General features: G+C 42.1%; 2 protein-coding genes across 2 annotated transcripts; both read right to left on the bottom strand.

Annotated features, from left to right (window-relative positions):
• Positions 1-7,575: 7,575 nt before the first annotated feature.
• On the bottom strand, positions 7,576-8,430 carry LOC115017506 (thymus-specific serine protease-like). Its single transcript, XM_029445998.1, has 3 exons — positions 8,235-8,430; positions 7,913-8,067; positions 7,576-7,832 (listed from the first exon to the last, which is right to left on the bottom strand). Exons 1-3 carry the CDS (start codon positions 8,374-8,376, stop codon positions 7,761-7,763), a joined length of 369 nt encoding a protein of 122 aa, XP_029301858.1. The 5' UTR covers positions 8,377-8,430; the 3' UTR covers positions 7,576-7,760.
• Positions 8,431-8,724: 294 nt separating this feature from the next.
• Positions 8,725-13,281, bottom strand: LOC115017503 (thymus-specific serine protease-like). The gene is made up of 10 exons (XM_029445996.1): positions 13,108-13,281; positions 12,765-12,940; positions 12,583-12,682; positions 12,260-12,389; positions 11,030-11,153; positions 10,640-10,717; positions 10,189-10,236; positions 9,972-10,088; positions 9,241-9,405; positions 8,725-8,770 (listed from the first exon to the last, which is right to left on the bottom strand). The coding sequence occupies exons 1-10, from the start codon at positions 13,175-13,177 to the stop codon at positions 8,768-8,770; spliced, it is 1,011 nt and encodes a 336-aa protein (XP_029301856.1). The 5' UTR covers positions 13,178-13,281; the 3' UTR covers positions 8,725-8,767.
• Between the last annotated feature and the right edge of the window lie 2,206 nt (positions 13,282-15,487).

The raw sequence follows: 15,487 nt of genomic DNA, 5'->3' as shown, positions 1-15,487 counted from the left end.
CTCCATGCAGGAGACTTCATTATTTAAAGAGTAAGTAAGAACAGGGTTTTAATCAGGCTGCTCCTCATACCGGATCATAAATAAGTGTGGAGTGTGCTTGATGACAAGAAATGTACTGACTGACAGCTTTCACAGTGTTTATTGTTTTTGTCAATCAACTGTAGGCCTCAATCAGCCTTTCGACAAAGCCCACATGCCCCCCCCCCCCCCCCCCCCTCTGGTTCTCTTCTTGTTGATTAGGAGACGTTAGAAAACAAAGCTATTATCGTGAGAAAGTTTCATTTAAACAAAAACCCTTTCACGTGTTGGTGGAATAGCTAAACTGCCAGTCTTGTGTTGTAAATGTCACCTAAGTAACACAATAATTATTCTAATCGCTCCTCTTTCCGCGGCCCCGCTGCGGGGGGGGGGGGGGCAACAGGCGGCTGCACTTCAATCAGCAGCGGCATGGCGGGGAACTGCGGGCCGGGGCAGGGGTCTCCGTGGGCGGCATGGAGTTTGACCGTGGGGCGGCCTGTGAGGGCCCTGAACCGTCCGTACAGCCTGGGGTCTTTTAACTCTGCAGGGTGCTGGTTTCCTGCAGGGGGGGATCACAGCGCTCAACCCCCTCCTACACTGAGCCGGTGATTCAGCCATGCAGCGGTGTCAAAGGGCTGGAAAAGGCGATCCAGGGCTTGTTTCCACTTTGTTAACAGACTGAATGAAAAGGATTAACACTGAAGTGTGCATCATCGGAACAATCCGTGCTCACAGGGTTTTACATTTCCTCATTCCTCTCGGCGGAGGAGCTTTTTGCAAACCACAATGTATACTTAGATGTTAGGTATTGACTTCTTGAGCTGTGTTAAACACTTAAACTGCGACCATCAATCTTAAAACTCTAACATTTATCTAACAGACTATTATCTAAACATGTAGATTACACTCATTTACATCACAAACACTAAAGGATCTGTCATTTTGATCACATGTCCTTGTGTCAGTGGGACAACACCTACTTCTCTGCACTGCATATGTTAACGACAGCACGACATATGTTGTTGAGATGAATGTTGTCCCAGAGAAGAAGCACGTAGTCCCTAGAATATAACCCTCAAATAAAGATTTTATTAAAATATTGTCATTATACTTAAGACAGCAGGTAGAAATACATAAGTTAAGGACTAAAACATTTAAAGAGCTTCACAGGAGTGTCTCCTTTTATGGGAAGAGCTGCAGAAATTCATTGCAGTATTAAAACAAATAATTGAAATCATTTTTGTATGTTTTATTCAAACCTTATTGTTTGTTCTCTTTAAAAACAGACTTAGCAGAGAGTTTCTCGGGTTAAACGTAACATCACACACACACACACACACACACACACACACACACACACACACACACACACACACACGCACACACATTGTGTGCATGTATTTAATTGTTATTGACTTCTCGGTAAACACACAGAATATATATTTGCTCATTGCACATATCACAGAACGTTAAATATTCCTTATTGAACAATAGTTGGTGCTCATTTCCGTGTGTTATCACTTCAATCCTTTCCTGCACACTGAGTTTTAATAAGGTCAGAAGAAAGCAAAACATTAAACTATTATTAGTGTTATTTGTACACAGATAATTCAGCAGTGGGATCTGTGGAACTCCCCAATGAGGAGGGAAAGTATTCTTAATTATCTGCTCCAACAGAACATTTCTTTTGATGTTTTATCGTCTTCCTTACAAGGCGTTAAACTGACTCAAATCTGCAAGTTTGAGCCTCAACGTTTCTGCAGCATCGCTTCTCATTTACTCTGTTTTGTTGACAGCACACGTTTATGTGTGATGGCTTTTTAAATATAAAGAAATATCTTTTTATCTAACTTCCAGTGATGTCCTCTTGTTGTGGAGCTCTCCTGTAAGAAGCAGTTCTGCTCTCCTGCAGCACACGGTTGAGTATCAGTCAGGCAGGTTCACAGTGGGACCATTCTGCATGTCAAGGCTGCTGCAGTTATTTGTCACTCCCTGTCAAGGCTCGAGCGCTCGCTCCTCTGCACCCACCGAGGCCTGTTGAGCTCGTGAGCTCAGACCAGGATGCAGAGTGTGTTCATGGCGGCGGAGTGTGTTTGTGTGTCCGTAGCTTACTTGTTTGCTGCAGGGTCAGTGTCAAGGTGCTCCTATTCTAAGTCGGGCCTCACTGCCGGCGATGCCCTGGGCTAGAAAACAGGAAGCAACTAGCAGAGGAGTGTGTGTATAACCTGCAACACTGCATGTGCCCCTCTGTGTGAGATTAGGAATAGACTTGACCTCTGTAATCTCATGACGGCTCTTGTCTGCTGTAGTTTGTGCCCGATATGATGCTGTTGGTGTAAACAGAACATTTCCAGCTGTTGATCCCATTTATAATTATAATCTGCTCGAGGAACACAACCTCTACAAACGGCTGCTTCCATCCTTGGTACCTCGTCTAGTTCACTTAACTCTACCAGAGAGAGATGGAGGGGGGTAAAAGGCCACCCAGCCTTGTTGACTTCAGTGACTCCGCCATTAAGAAAATATGGCTGCCGTGACCTCTGGCACAACCGCCTAAAACATCAGAGAGCCGTGACCCTCCACCGCCTGCAAGAGAGAGAGGGAGCCAAGTGATGGAGCGAGGCAAGGGGAGAAAACGAGGATGAGGGAAAGAAACGGAGAGCGAGGAAAGTGAGGGTCAGTCGAGGGGGCGCAGAGTGCATTTTTATGAGCCTGTGCCTCTCCAGTTTCTGGCTCGTCTAGCCGCATAGACATAAATTTGAGCCCCCTCCCTTCCTCCCTCCATTGCTCCTGCTTTCTTCTGGCGTGCTCGCCGAGAACACGCAGCCTTATCTGCTCTTGCAGCCTGTTTGCAAACTTTTCCTGCAGCTCCTCTCGTTCATTCCTCTTTATTTAGGTTTCCACTTGTTTGGGGAAGGCCTCTCACCGTCTCTCCAGCCGCCCCCCCGACCTTCTGTCTTCCCCTCTCCATCTTTTTTTGTTTATAGTAAGCCAACACTGCCTTTCTCCCTTCTGTTATTTTCTTCCTCTCCTTCTCCATCCCTCCTCCACCTCCCTGCCCCCCCCCCCTCTTATAGATGGAGATTAACTGGGGAGCGCAGCGCAATCCTTCCTCCTGACTGTTTGTTGTTAAGGAGATGGATGGAGGCTCCCTCTGCCAGCCCCACGCAGCCGCAATTACACCAGCCGCCATGATGGATGGAGGGGAGGGAAAAGGGGGTGAGGGGGTGGAGAGAGGGAGATACAGAGAGGGGCATCTATCACGCCCCTTAATCTACCTGTCACTGCTAGGGCTATGGTGGAGGGAGGAAGGGGGGGGGGGGGGGGTGTGAGTGGAGGAGGAGAGTCGGCTTTACTCCGTCTGCTGGTCAAAGGTTTCATTCTTTTCTTCACTCTGAATTTGTTTCTGGAGAATTCGGCCAGCAAGGACCGGACTCATTACATGTCCTGATCGCTCTAATTGATTTCCTGGAGCTTATTGGATTCTGTTGAAAATACTGTGTGTGTGTGTGTGTGTGTGTGTGTGTGTGTGTGTGTGTGTGTGTGTGTGTGTGTGTGTGTGTGTGTGTGTGTGTGTGTGTGTGTGAGACAGGCATCAACATTAGCGCAGGAAGGGGGCTGCAGGCCAGGGAAATCATTTCTGATGAAAAACTAATGTTAACAGTTTCCTGTAAAGTGCTTGTGGATGCAGATTCTGTTGCAGTTCGAGTATGAAACATATTGTGAAGGACGGATACACTTGTATATATATATATATATATATATATATATATATATATATATATATATAAGGATACACTTGTACCACTACATGGTTTTCTACCTATGCATACTGACTGTTTGACTTCACCTCAAATAAAAGTGAATAACAAAGGTTCCTGTGTGAATCATCAACAGGTAACACGCCTCACTCTCTGTTGCCCTCTTGCAGAGACGCTTCGCATGTAGGCACATTTCTTTGCATAGACTCCATGATGGCATATGCACGTATACACACAACCACGCACTGCATAATCATACAAACAACTGCATAGCACACACACACACTCCCACACTAAGTTGTTTATTATCCCATCTGTGGCCTCTGCACTCCGCCCACACACACTCCCTCTGCAGCTCATACCTGTTGAAGGTACCAAAGCAGTGACCTATTATCCAGTAAACCTGCATACATTACCTGTAATGCAGCTCCATTTCCCCCACAATGCTACGGAAATGTTATGAAAAGTAATCTGAGTTCTCCTCTCCTCTACCCCTCCTCCTCCTCCACCCAACCCCATCTCCCTCCTCCGCCTCCTCATCTGTCCAGAGGAGTGAGAGATGGGATGGAGGGATTAATACTCTTCCGCCCAAGCCAACCCTGGGAGTGATAGATGGACAGATGCAGGAAGGGAGCGGAGGAGGAGAGGGAGATTAAAGGAGAGAAGTCTTGAGGGTTCATAAATCCAAAGAAGGAGACCTGGTCCGCATCACGCACTAATAAGATCTGCAAGAAATCCATGATGAGGGAGGGAGGGAGAGAGAGGGAGACAGAGGTGGAGAGAGAGATGGGAGCAGTGTAATAGCATTAGATGTAATCTAATCATGGCAATAAGATGTGAATGGATGAGTGTGAGCATGGTGATTATGCAGAAGAGGGATGGGAGTGTGTTGATGAAGCTTTGAGGCGCGATGACTGGTCGCATTATTGGACAACAGATCAGCAGCGTTATGGTCCTCACCGGGGAGATTTCTGCTGCAAACCCATAAAAACAGCGTGTTCATTATAATTTAGTCTGATGCTGTGACTGTAACGGCTCCCCCAGTGAACGCCGTGGTGACACAGTGGCTGCCACGTGGCCGCAAAAGGCCTCAATTTGATTTAAATGCGAATCAGGAACAATATCCGTGGATTGAAGTGAACAGAGTGCTGCAGGAACGTGTCCTGAAACTCGAGGAATGATTTTGCATGTTTGCACTTCACCTGGTTCCCTCGTCTCGAAGTCGATGCTTTCTGAACGGGTCGGCGGTGCCTGGAGTAAGTTCTGCGGTCAGTAAACTGTAAACTGGTGAAAGTAGAACCAACAAGTGGCTCAATGAGACTTCAGAGGGCGTCCTCCCTCACAGCCCTCACTCCAAACCTTTACAACTTGGAGAAGTTGGAAGTTTAGTGGCGACGAGACGTCATGTGACCAATGAAGTGGTTTTCATCATCTCGCTGAACAAAACGTATAAATACCATAAATCTTTTGTTGGCACAGAGATTATTTTCTGCAATATTCTAAAATCCAATGGAAAAAACCTGCTTTTTGAACCAGGGCGACTCTGTGTGTGTGTGTGTGTGTGTGTGTGTGTGTGTGTGTGTGTGTGTGTGTGTGTGTGCCATCATTATGTGAAGAATCAACTGTAAGTGCATAATGTGTAGCTGTGCGGCCGTGACCTGACTCAGATCAGATAGAGTGCTCCTTCACCTCCCTCCTCTCCTGCTCGACCCCACCACCACCCTCCACCCCAAACTCCCCAACCTCCCCTCCATCCACCCGGGCCACATTTTTCATGGCCCAGCTGTCGGACGGCCGTGATTGGTTGGCTGTGTAGACAGATAGCCGATAGGCTCTGATTAATAGTTGAGGCCCAAGAACTTCCTCATTGATCAACAGGACAGGCTGGAGGTGGAGGAGGAGGAGGAGGAGGAGGAGGAGGAGGGGAGGAGAGAGAAAAAGCATGCCCTGTCGCTCTGCAAGTGCTGGCTGATAACCCTGATAGTGGCTCTTGGAGTGTGTGTGTAAACAGTGTGTGTGTCTATTTGTGGGTGTGCCTGTTTACAAAGCGATGAGCGGATGTTGGAAACAGGATGAAATGTAAGCACTGCGGTTTTATTCACTTTCTTTCCATCTCTGAAGCTTTTCTTCTCCGAGGTGTGTGAGAACATCTGCGAGTTTCCATGAACAAGAAAGCTCGTATGTTATCACACAAAACACACACATAACACACACATAACACACACACACATAACACACACATAACACACCGCCTGTTTGGCTTGCAGCTAATGTCTAACAGGCATTAATGCATGTGTGAGTGTGTGAGTGTGTGTGTGTGTGTGTGTGTGTGTGTGTGTGTGTGTGTGTGTGTGTGAGTGTGTGTGTGAGTGTGGGCTGAAACATAAAATACGTGTTTGATATCAGGATGTCATTATCTACTATTCACATTATTATTCTATTTATAATTATCATGTTTGATTCAAATGTGCTTTAGGGTTATTCTATACAAACTATATTTGTTTCCTGGTACGTCTGCAGAGTGTGTGTTACAGTATCTAGACATGTGTGTGTGTGTGTGTGTGTGTGTGTGTGTGCGTGCGTGCGTGCGTGCGTGTGCGTGTGTGTGTGTGTGTTTGTGCGTGTGTGTGTGTGTGTGTGTGTGTGTGCGTGCGTGTGTGTGTGTGTTTGTGTGTGTGACCCTCCTGCTGCTCTGTCCAGCCCCTAGTTGATTGATGATCTCCACTCCCATGGGGTCAGCGGGGTCATGACCTCCCACTTTTGACCCCCTACTGAGAAGGTCACACACACACACACACACATACACACACAGCAAACAGATGGGACAACTGGTGCTTCCTCACCTTTCTCACACAAACACAACAACACAACTGTATCACATCCACACACACACTGTGACACAACGCAGCCTCACAACTCGTGAACATGTCGCGTAATGACGGAGATAAATCTGCACAAACATTACGAAATATCATAATGTGCTGTCTTTCATTACAGTAAGAACAGGAGGAAGTTACCAGAGGAGTCTGAGTTCTGATTCAGACAGAGAAGGAGGATCAAGAAAAGAGTTTGACACACATGTAGCAGCAGCGCCCCCTAGTGGGGAGACAGGGTCATTGCAGATTATATTTTATATTAACTCAGCTGCTTAAACCTTAAATATAAAATCCAAGACAACTAACTAAATGTACTTAATAGATATTTTATTGTTAACAAACAATAAAATGGTAATTAATGTTTACTTTTCATTAGTAAAGCTACAATTTAATGTTATTTTATCCTTAATTCATGTCATATAAAATAATTAGTATATAAAAGATATATTGTATCATAGCTGATAAGAGACGATAACACTTCATATAAATATAAATAATATTTATTGACAGTTTATTTTATATTCTTTATATTAATATATTTAAATGATAACCAAATTATTTGACTTAATTATTTATCTTAATAATGTTTAAAGATGCTCTACAACGTATTTATTAACCATTTAACCAGATATTATAATCATCAGTTTATAATAACATCCAAATAATGTTTATAGACGGTTTATTAACCAACAACAAAGGGTTAAAAATATCTGTTTGAAAAGGGATTTCTCAAAGGTTTGTAAAACATTTTTAATCATTAACAAACACTATAAAAATAATTATAATGCATGCAACAATAAACTGTAGTTAATTAAAAAATAATAAATATAATTTGAATTAACTTTCAATTCAACATTTCAGAATGATTTTTATTATAAAGTGTTATTAAAATCCTTAAAAACAGCAAACCAAAGCTCTCACAGATTAAGCGCAGTGCTGAGACAGTTGTGGGTGGATGTGGAGGAGGTGGAGAACAGGAGGGGCGTAGAGAGGAAATGAAGGAGGAAGATGATGATGATGATGATGATGATGATGATGATGAAGCTGCTTCTTATCTGTTCCAGGGAGCAGTGATAAGAGCTGACCAGGCTATAATGTGATGTGATCACTGCCTCCTTTTCTCAATCTTCTCCTGGGCAGCCATCTTCAGCCACCTCTCCACATGCTTCCTAATCTCCTGAGGGGTGGAGCGAAGGTGTGAGAGGAATGCATCATCTTCAGATTATAGAATAACACCACTGAGGCAAACATACATACCGCTCTGGCTTCCCTGAGCGAGCGGCGGTCTGTGACTCTGCTGCTCATCATATCCGCACAGTGAGCAGAGTCCTTGATGAAAACGGTCTGAGCTTCTTCTCCTTCCTCCGTCCTGTCCCTGAGCACCGACAGCTCCTTCCACGGGTCGACTCCACCTGTGGTAACGATCAACGTGTTTAAACGAGTCATCAACCTGAACCAGCATGTTGCTGTTCCCTCACATCCTCAGGTTAAAGATTCAAAGGCTTTATTATTTATTTCACATGCACAAAAGCGTCCAAGTCAAGTGTTGTGGTTTCGTCTCTCGGTAACCCGGACTCACCGTTGACATAGACGACCCTGTGTGTGTGTGGGTCGTCTCCTCCATAGTAAGTGTTGGTGAAGGCAACGCGTCCAGGCAGGGAATGCTGGGAAATGTCAAACAGCATGAGACAGAGCTCAGTCTGAGACCGCAGGGTCACCATCCCAGAGAACGGACAAGTGGCATCCTCACAAGTCTGATCTACACACACACACGCACACAGACACACACACACACACACACACACACACACACACACACACACACACACACACACACACAAACACACACAGAAGAGGGTGTCAGGACGTAGAGAGAATGATGGTTAACTACGTGTGTGTGTGTGTGTGTGTGTGTGTGTGTGTGTGTGTGTGTGTGTGTGTGTGTGTGTGTGTGTGTGCGTGTGTGTGTGTGTGTGTGTGTGTGTAGTACAGAAGCCAAACTCGGTGCAGGTCTGGTAGGTCCACTGTCTCCCTGCTCTCCTGCCTGAGTGCAGCGACGCGTCCATCAGATCCTTCACAGTGTTCTCGTGGGAGACGTCCAGACACGGCTCCTCACTAGTGGAACGGTATATCTGCATGAAATTAAACATCTTAAGGACAGACACTTTCTGAAGCTATTTATTTAACCTTGACTCTGACCATCGAGTACCTGGTGCTCCTTTCACTGTAGGCTATAGTCTGTATTGTGCGTATTGTATACATGTTTTTGCACATGCAAACCAAATGTCTGCCTTTTGCATGCAAAAAGTAGAGAATCATAATTTCTATTTGTATTTCCAGAAAAAGCATTTATAAAAACACCTCCCTTTGGATCCCTTTGGATCCCTGGCTGCAAAGTTTTGCAAGAGAAATCCTATAATGTTGCACTTTTGCATTTGAACTCTTCGGGTCTTCAACCATGTCTCTTATGAGGAAGTCATTAGATTGGCTCAGCAGTGACACCTGGTGGTTATACTCTGCATTACAGGGGGAAACTGCAGTCTGGAGTTTATCCTTGTATTGTTTGCATTGTGTGTTTTCCATACCTGTGCAAGTTTAACGAGGCGGTTATAAGCCTGCATCTCCCCCTCGGATGCCTGGCTCTGATTGGTCATCACACCACAGAGCTCATTAATAGACACAAGCACCCCTTCTTCATTGTACTGCACTGCACCCATGATGATGTCGGCCAGGTTCTGCATCAGCTCAATCTGAAGTACAGACGTGAAGTAAAAGAGTCACTTTACACCTGCATCACAATTAAAACAGCAAAAATGTGAAGAAATCATTATTTAGAACTGGGATTTAAATATAATTAGACTAAACATTGTGAAGTAGCTCAATTACTTTCAATAGATTAGACATTGTGGATTAAAAGTGTGTACACACATTGATTTAGCTGTAACACGGAGCAGAGAGATTTATCCTCTTAAACTTTAGTCCTTAAATGACACGCTCATATTTAATTGGGTGGACCTTAAGTAACTCAAATCTGCTGGTTTTGGCAACATAACAAACTGTATAATGGTTTAAATAATCCCTGTAAAAGTTTGAAGTTATGTTTACTTTATTCACTTGTTGAGATAAATTGTGTTGAATTTACTTAATTTTGTGAAGTTGTTCCAACTTGTTAATTGAATTTAACTTGTTCTTTGGATAAATGATTCAAAAAGTATTTTAAATCCTCCAAAAGTGCCCAAACAAGATGCCACAGAGGGTTCTTTATTCTCCTGTTGTTAAACCGACTAACACCCACTAAGTTTCCCAAAGCCGTCACCTGATCGTCAAACTCCTTGGGGATCTGACAGCATCCAAAGTCCACGGCCACCTGGCTGGCATTCCCGGCCATCAGTGCTTCCACAGCGGCAAAGGCTTCCCTCACAGCAGCCAGACACTGCAGGAAGACGGGGAGGGGGGGGGCGAGTTTAACACATGTGACAGATGGAAATGTAACGCCTGTCATACGATGCACGGACAGGCGGCTGCTTTCACACCTTCTCTGAGCCTCCAACTGCTTCGTTCATGAGACTCAAGCCAACAATCTGAAACAGAGAAGATCACAGATGTGAGAATGTTATTTATAGGAGGTCTCGCTCGCCTCAGTCGTGACAAATAACAATCGTGCATGTTTGATATGCAGAGCCGTAGGTATTGAGAACCCTAAAGTTTGTATTTCTGGGGATTAGGGGTGTCGATGACATTCTATGATTGCATGGGGCTTTGAATAGAACATAGTGTTGATAGATAACACTCAAAGAAACCATGAATGTGTAAAGAAATGCTAAATATATGTGGGTTTGTATGTCATCTGCTGACTTTTCCCCCCTGAAGCTTGTCAGAAACGTCTGAGGTGTAAGGTTGAGTTGCATCTGCACCAACAACCTCAGGGTTTAAAACAATCCTGGCAACATGCAAACATTGAGACCATAGTGTGTGCCAGTTTACATCGCTGTAGGCAGAGAAGTCCAACTTAGAGTTGACAGGAGCAGAGGAGGCCACGGCTCCAAACACCAGGTGGGGAAACTGCAGGAGGAGAGAGGAACAGAGACGAAGGAGAGCTTGAAAGGAATAATGATGTAGGTTGTTGCATCCAGTGTCTTTCACACACGTGGAGATTTAAACCCCACATTTACCAACCTGCTCGCTAACGTAGTGTCCACATCCAGAATATAATCCCCAACAGATACAGTTTATTCATGTCCACATGTGTGATTCATGCACACATGGATGGGTTTGATCTTTTTCATGGGGTTTGTTGACAACAGCATGCATTTAATAACCTGAGCGTGACACTAAATGTGCCGTTTGTGTCGTGCTGGATTATCTCTCACGCACCTTCCCTCTGAACCAGGCGGACAGAGCTCCAGCGTACGAGCCCCCGAAGCTGATCCAGGTGTTCCTGCGGCTCAGATTGAAGCTCTGGGTGATGTACTGGTGAAATACTGCCAAGTCAGCGAGCCTGGGCAAGAAGAAAACACACTTTTTATAGACGTGTTTACTTTTCGACTAAATCTCTTATTCATGTTTCTCGGTGCCAAAGATTGTTTTGTTTGTTTTCTACATTAATGAGGTTTCACTTCATGTACGGAGGATTACTGAGGGGGGACAGGACCAGACGTTCACGTCTGTAATGACGTTAAATGTCTTGATGTGCTTATTTTTTATTTCTCTTATATAAACTATAGAAGTACGGGAAACATATGGGACGATAATGTGTGTATAATAAACGTAAATATTAATATCATGTCCCTCCTACGCTCGTTAACACACATCACACATCTCTCACACACACACACACACACACACACACTACCACACACACTCACACACACACACACACACACACACACACACACACACACACACACTCACACAACTCACACATCACACACACCACACTCTCACACACACACACATCACACTACTACACACTCACACTCACACACTCACAGAAAAAAAAAAAAAACAAAACCAAAAAAACCCCACACACCACACACACACACACCCACTCACACACACACACAAACACACATTCACACTCACAAACTCACACACACACACCACTCAAACACTCACACACACACACACACATCACACCACACACCACACACACACACACACTCACACACACCACACACACACACACACTACACACTCACACACAACACATCACACACACACACTCACACACACACACACACACACACACTCACACTCACACACTCACACACACACAACACACACCACTCACACACACACACACACACACACACACACACTCAACACTCACACACATCACACACTCACACACACACCCACACCCACACACACACACACTCACACTCACACACTCACACACTCACACACACACCACACACATCACACACACACCACTCACACACACACACCACACACTCACACACACACACACACACACACACACTCACACACTACACACACACACCCTCACACACTCACACACACACACACACAACACACTCACAACTCCACACTCACACACACTCACACTCACACACACACACACACACACACACACACACTCACGCCTGCTGGCTGCTCAGGTCTGCCAGGTTCTCTGTTTTGAGGCCGTCAGGGTTGATGCTGTCGCCATAGAAACGATGCTCCAGAGCCAATAGCAGAGCTCCGTGCTCTGCAGCCATGTCAACATGGTGACCTGGGACAACATGGACAAAGCAAAGATAAGATTCAGTGGGTAACAGTAATAGATTACACCGACAGTACACACAATATGACGCTTCTCATGTTTCCACTTTCATTTCCAAATCTGTGTCGGCCTTTTTCTGTAATTTATCCGTTTGACGAGTCTGCTGTTTGAGAGTGTGTGACGGACAGGTGAGGAACTGTACCTGCCAGAACATCAAACTCATAAATGGGCCCTTCTCCTCCGATGAAGAGGAACACTGGACCATCCGGACGCTGCCAGAACGCCTCGTTCACAAAGAACCTCTGGAAGACAAGTGTGCAACTGCTTTTTATGACTCATGTGTCGCGTGCACACACACTGGAGAGGTCTTTGATCTTTCTCTACCTGAGCGAAGGTGTTGACGTCCTGTCGGTTGAAGTGGTCCAGCTGCTGGTGAATCCTGCCCTCCTTCACATGCTGGAGAGGCTGACGGCCGCCGACCGTGAGCGCCAGGAGATGCTGCTTGGCTTTCTGCAGCTGGAGATCACGCACACGCTCCTTGATCTTCATCAGGATCCGTCCTGGTGTGAATAGAAACCAAAGAGCAGGGAGAAGAGAGAAGAAGTGTGCACAGTCATGGGAATAATGCAGCTGCTCCAGCTGTTATATCATCAAGCTGTCAAGTTACTAACTTTAAATGTGTGAGTGGAATCCATTCACACATTCAGTGGACCGTTCACCAACTCACCAGCGTCAGTGAAGCTCAGGAGGAGAAGAAGGATGAGACTGTGGGCCGGTGAGAAAAGCATCTTCACCATCAAGATACTTTAAGACAAATGTAACGCATGTCCAACCTGCAGGAGTCATCGCCAGCACTCAGCAGCTCCATATATAGTCCCTGGATGTGTGTGTGTGTGTGTGTGTGTGTGTGTGTGTGTGTGTGTATGTGTGTGTGTGTTCCATACACTCAGCAGAATAGAGCGTCAGCTTGGTGATGTAATGAGATCTCTCTGCATTGTAATGGCTTTTTTTTGGAGTGATTGAGTCGCAGGAGGTTTACTTTCAATGTCATTTAGAGGACGTTATGTGGACTTACATTCATTTCCTGGAGACTAACTCTAGTAAGCATAACCACTCCGTGCCTCGGGATGCAGAGCGTTCCTCTTTTAACCTTTAACTTTGCTTACGTAAGCTGTGTCAGTTAAAATGACTCAATGTTGACTTTTGCTTTCACACAGGACACAAACTCAGGTCATAAAAGAATCATAGCAGAGTGTGTCCTAAAACACAAACAGTAAAATATAAAAACATAATTCTGAGCATTTTCATTTATTTTCACCTGTATATATTTATTTATATATTTAAACAATATATATATTTATTTATATATTTAAACAATATATATATTTATTTATATATTCAAACAATATATTTATTTATATATTTAAACAATATATATATTTATTTATATATTCAAACAATATATTTATTTATATATTCAAACAATATATTTATTTATTTATATATTCAAACAATATATTTATTTATATATTCAAACAATATATATATTTATTTATATATTTAAACAATATATATATTTATTTATATATTCAAACAATATATTTATTTATATATTCAAACAATATATATATTTATTTATATATTCAAACAATATATATATTTATTTATATATTTAAACAATATATATATTTATTTATATATTTAAACAATATATATATTTATTTATATATTTAAACAATATATATATTTATTTATATATTCAAACAATATATATATTTATATATTCAAACAATATATTTATTTATTTATATATTCAAACAATATATTTATTTATATATTCAAACAATATATTTATTTATATATTCAAACAATATATTTATTTATTTATATATTTATTTATATATTTATTTATTTATATATTTAAACAATATATATATTTATTTATATATTTAAACAATATATTTATTTATTTATATATTTAAACAATATATATATTTATTTATATATTTAAACAATATATATGTTTATTTATTTGCATATAAATTCCTGTATATTTTAAGTATTTATTATATAATGACTATACATAATATATAAATTCCTTATTCTATTCTAAGTATAGTATGTCATAAAACAAATATAAAAGAATAAAAGAATATCATAGATAAAGTTAAACAATAACATATCATTCAAAATATCATAAAAGTGTTGTAATATAGTAAGTCACGCAAAAAATGTCTTCGTATATTATGTCATAAAAATATAATTGTCAATACACTTTCACACAGGTCATAGTATAGTGTCTCATTAAAAATGTCATAAAAACGTCATGTCATTAAAATCCTGATAGAAAATGATATAGTATGTCATAAAAATGTCATAGTCATCAAGAAGAACTCTGCAAAAGAATAAGAAAATATAAAGAGGAACAAATAAAAGAATATATATGTTTTTTAAAGTGGAAATAATAAATAAATGTGAAAATATAGAAATAAACAGCAAAATATAAAAACATAATTCTGAGCATTTTATTTATTTTCACATTTATTTCTCTATATATTTATTTATATATATGTTTTTTTTTATTTGCATATAAATAACTGTATATATTCTGTATATAAAAAACAAAACTATTTATTTACTTATATATTTACTTTTTTCCTTATTGATATGTAATACATACTGTATGTTTTATAAACACTTTGAAGGGACTCAGACGCTGGTCTCAGCCACAGAGCCAGAAGCTGGCAGATGGAAGAACATCAGTGAAGCCGACAGCAGACTGTGAGGATCTAGATTACGTCATGTGCAGATTTGAAATGATCCAAAGGTAATCGTTGCAAATGCAATCAGCCAATGAGGATTGCCAAATTAGACTGTACTGGATATCATCTCTGACTGGCTTTATATTAACCTAATATCACACACTACCCTGTCAAACGAGGCCACTGATGGAACATCATGTGCATGTTTGTCATGTGGTTCAAATCCAACAACAGACATCACGAGAGGAAAGAAAACCTTCATTCTGCCTCTTATTGTGCGGCAGATGGTGATGCAAGAGCAGGATAAGGATGATGACATTACAAAACAAGTACACATTAGCTGAA

This window comes from Cottoperca gobio, chromosome 13 (genome assembly GCF_900634415.1).
Source record: "Cottoperca gobio chromosome 13, fCotGob3.1, whole genome shotgun sequence".
Lineage (NCBI taxonomy): Eukaryota > Metazoa > Chordata > Actinopteri > Perciformes > Bovichtidae > Cottoperca > Cottoperca gobio.
The sequence above is the reverse complement of the archived record's forward strand: the minus strand, read 5'-3'. Positions and strand labels throughout refer to the sequence as shown.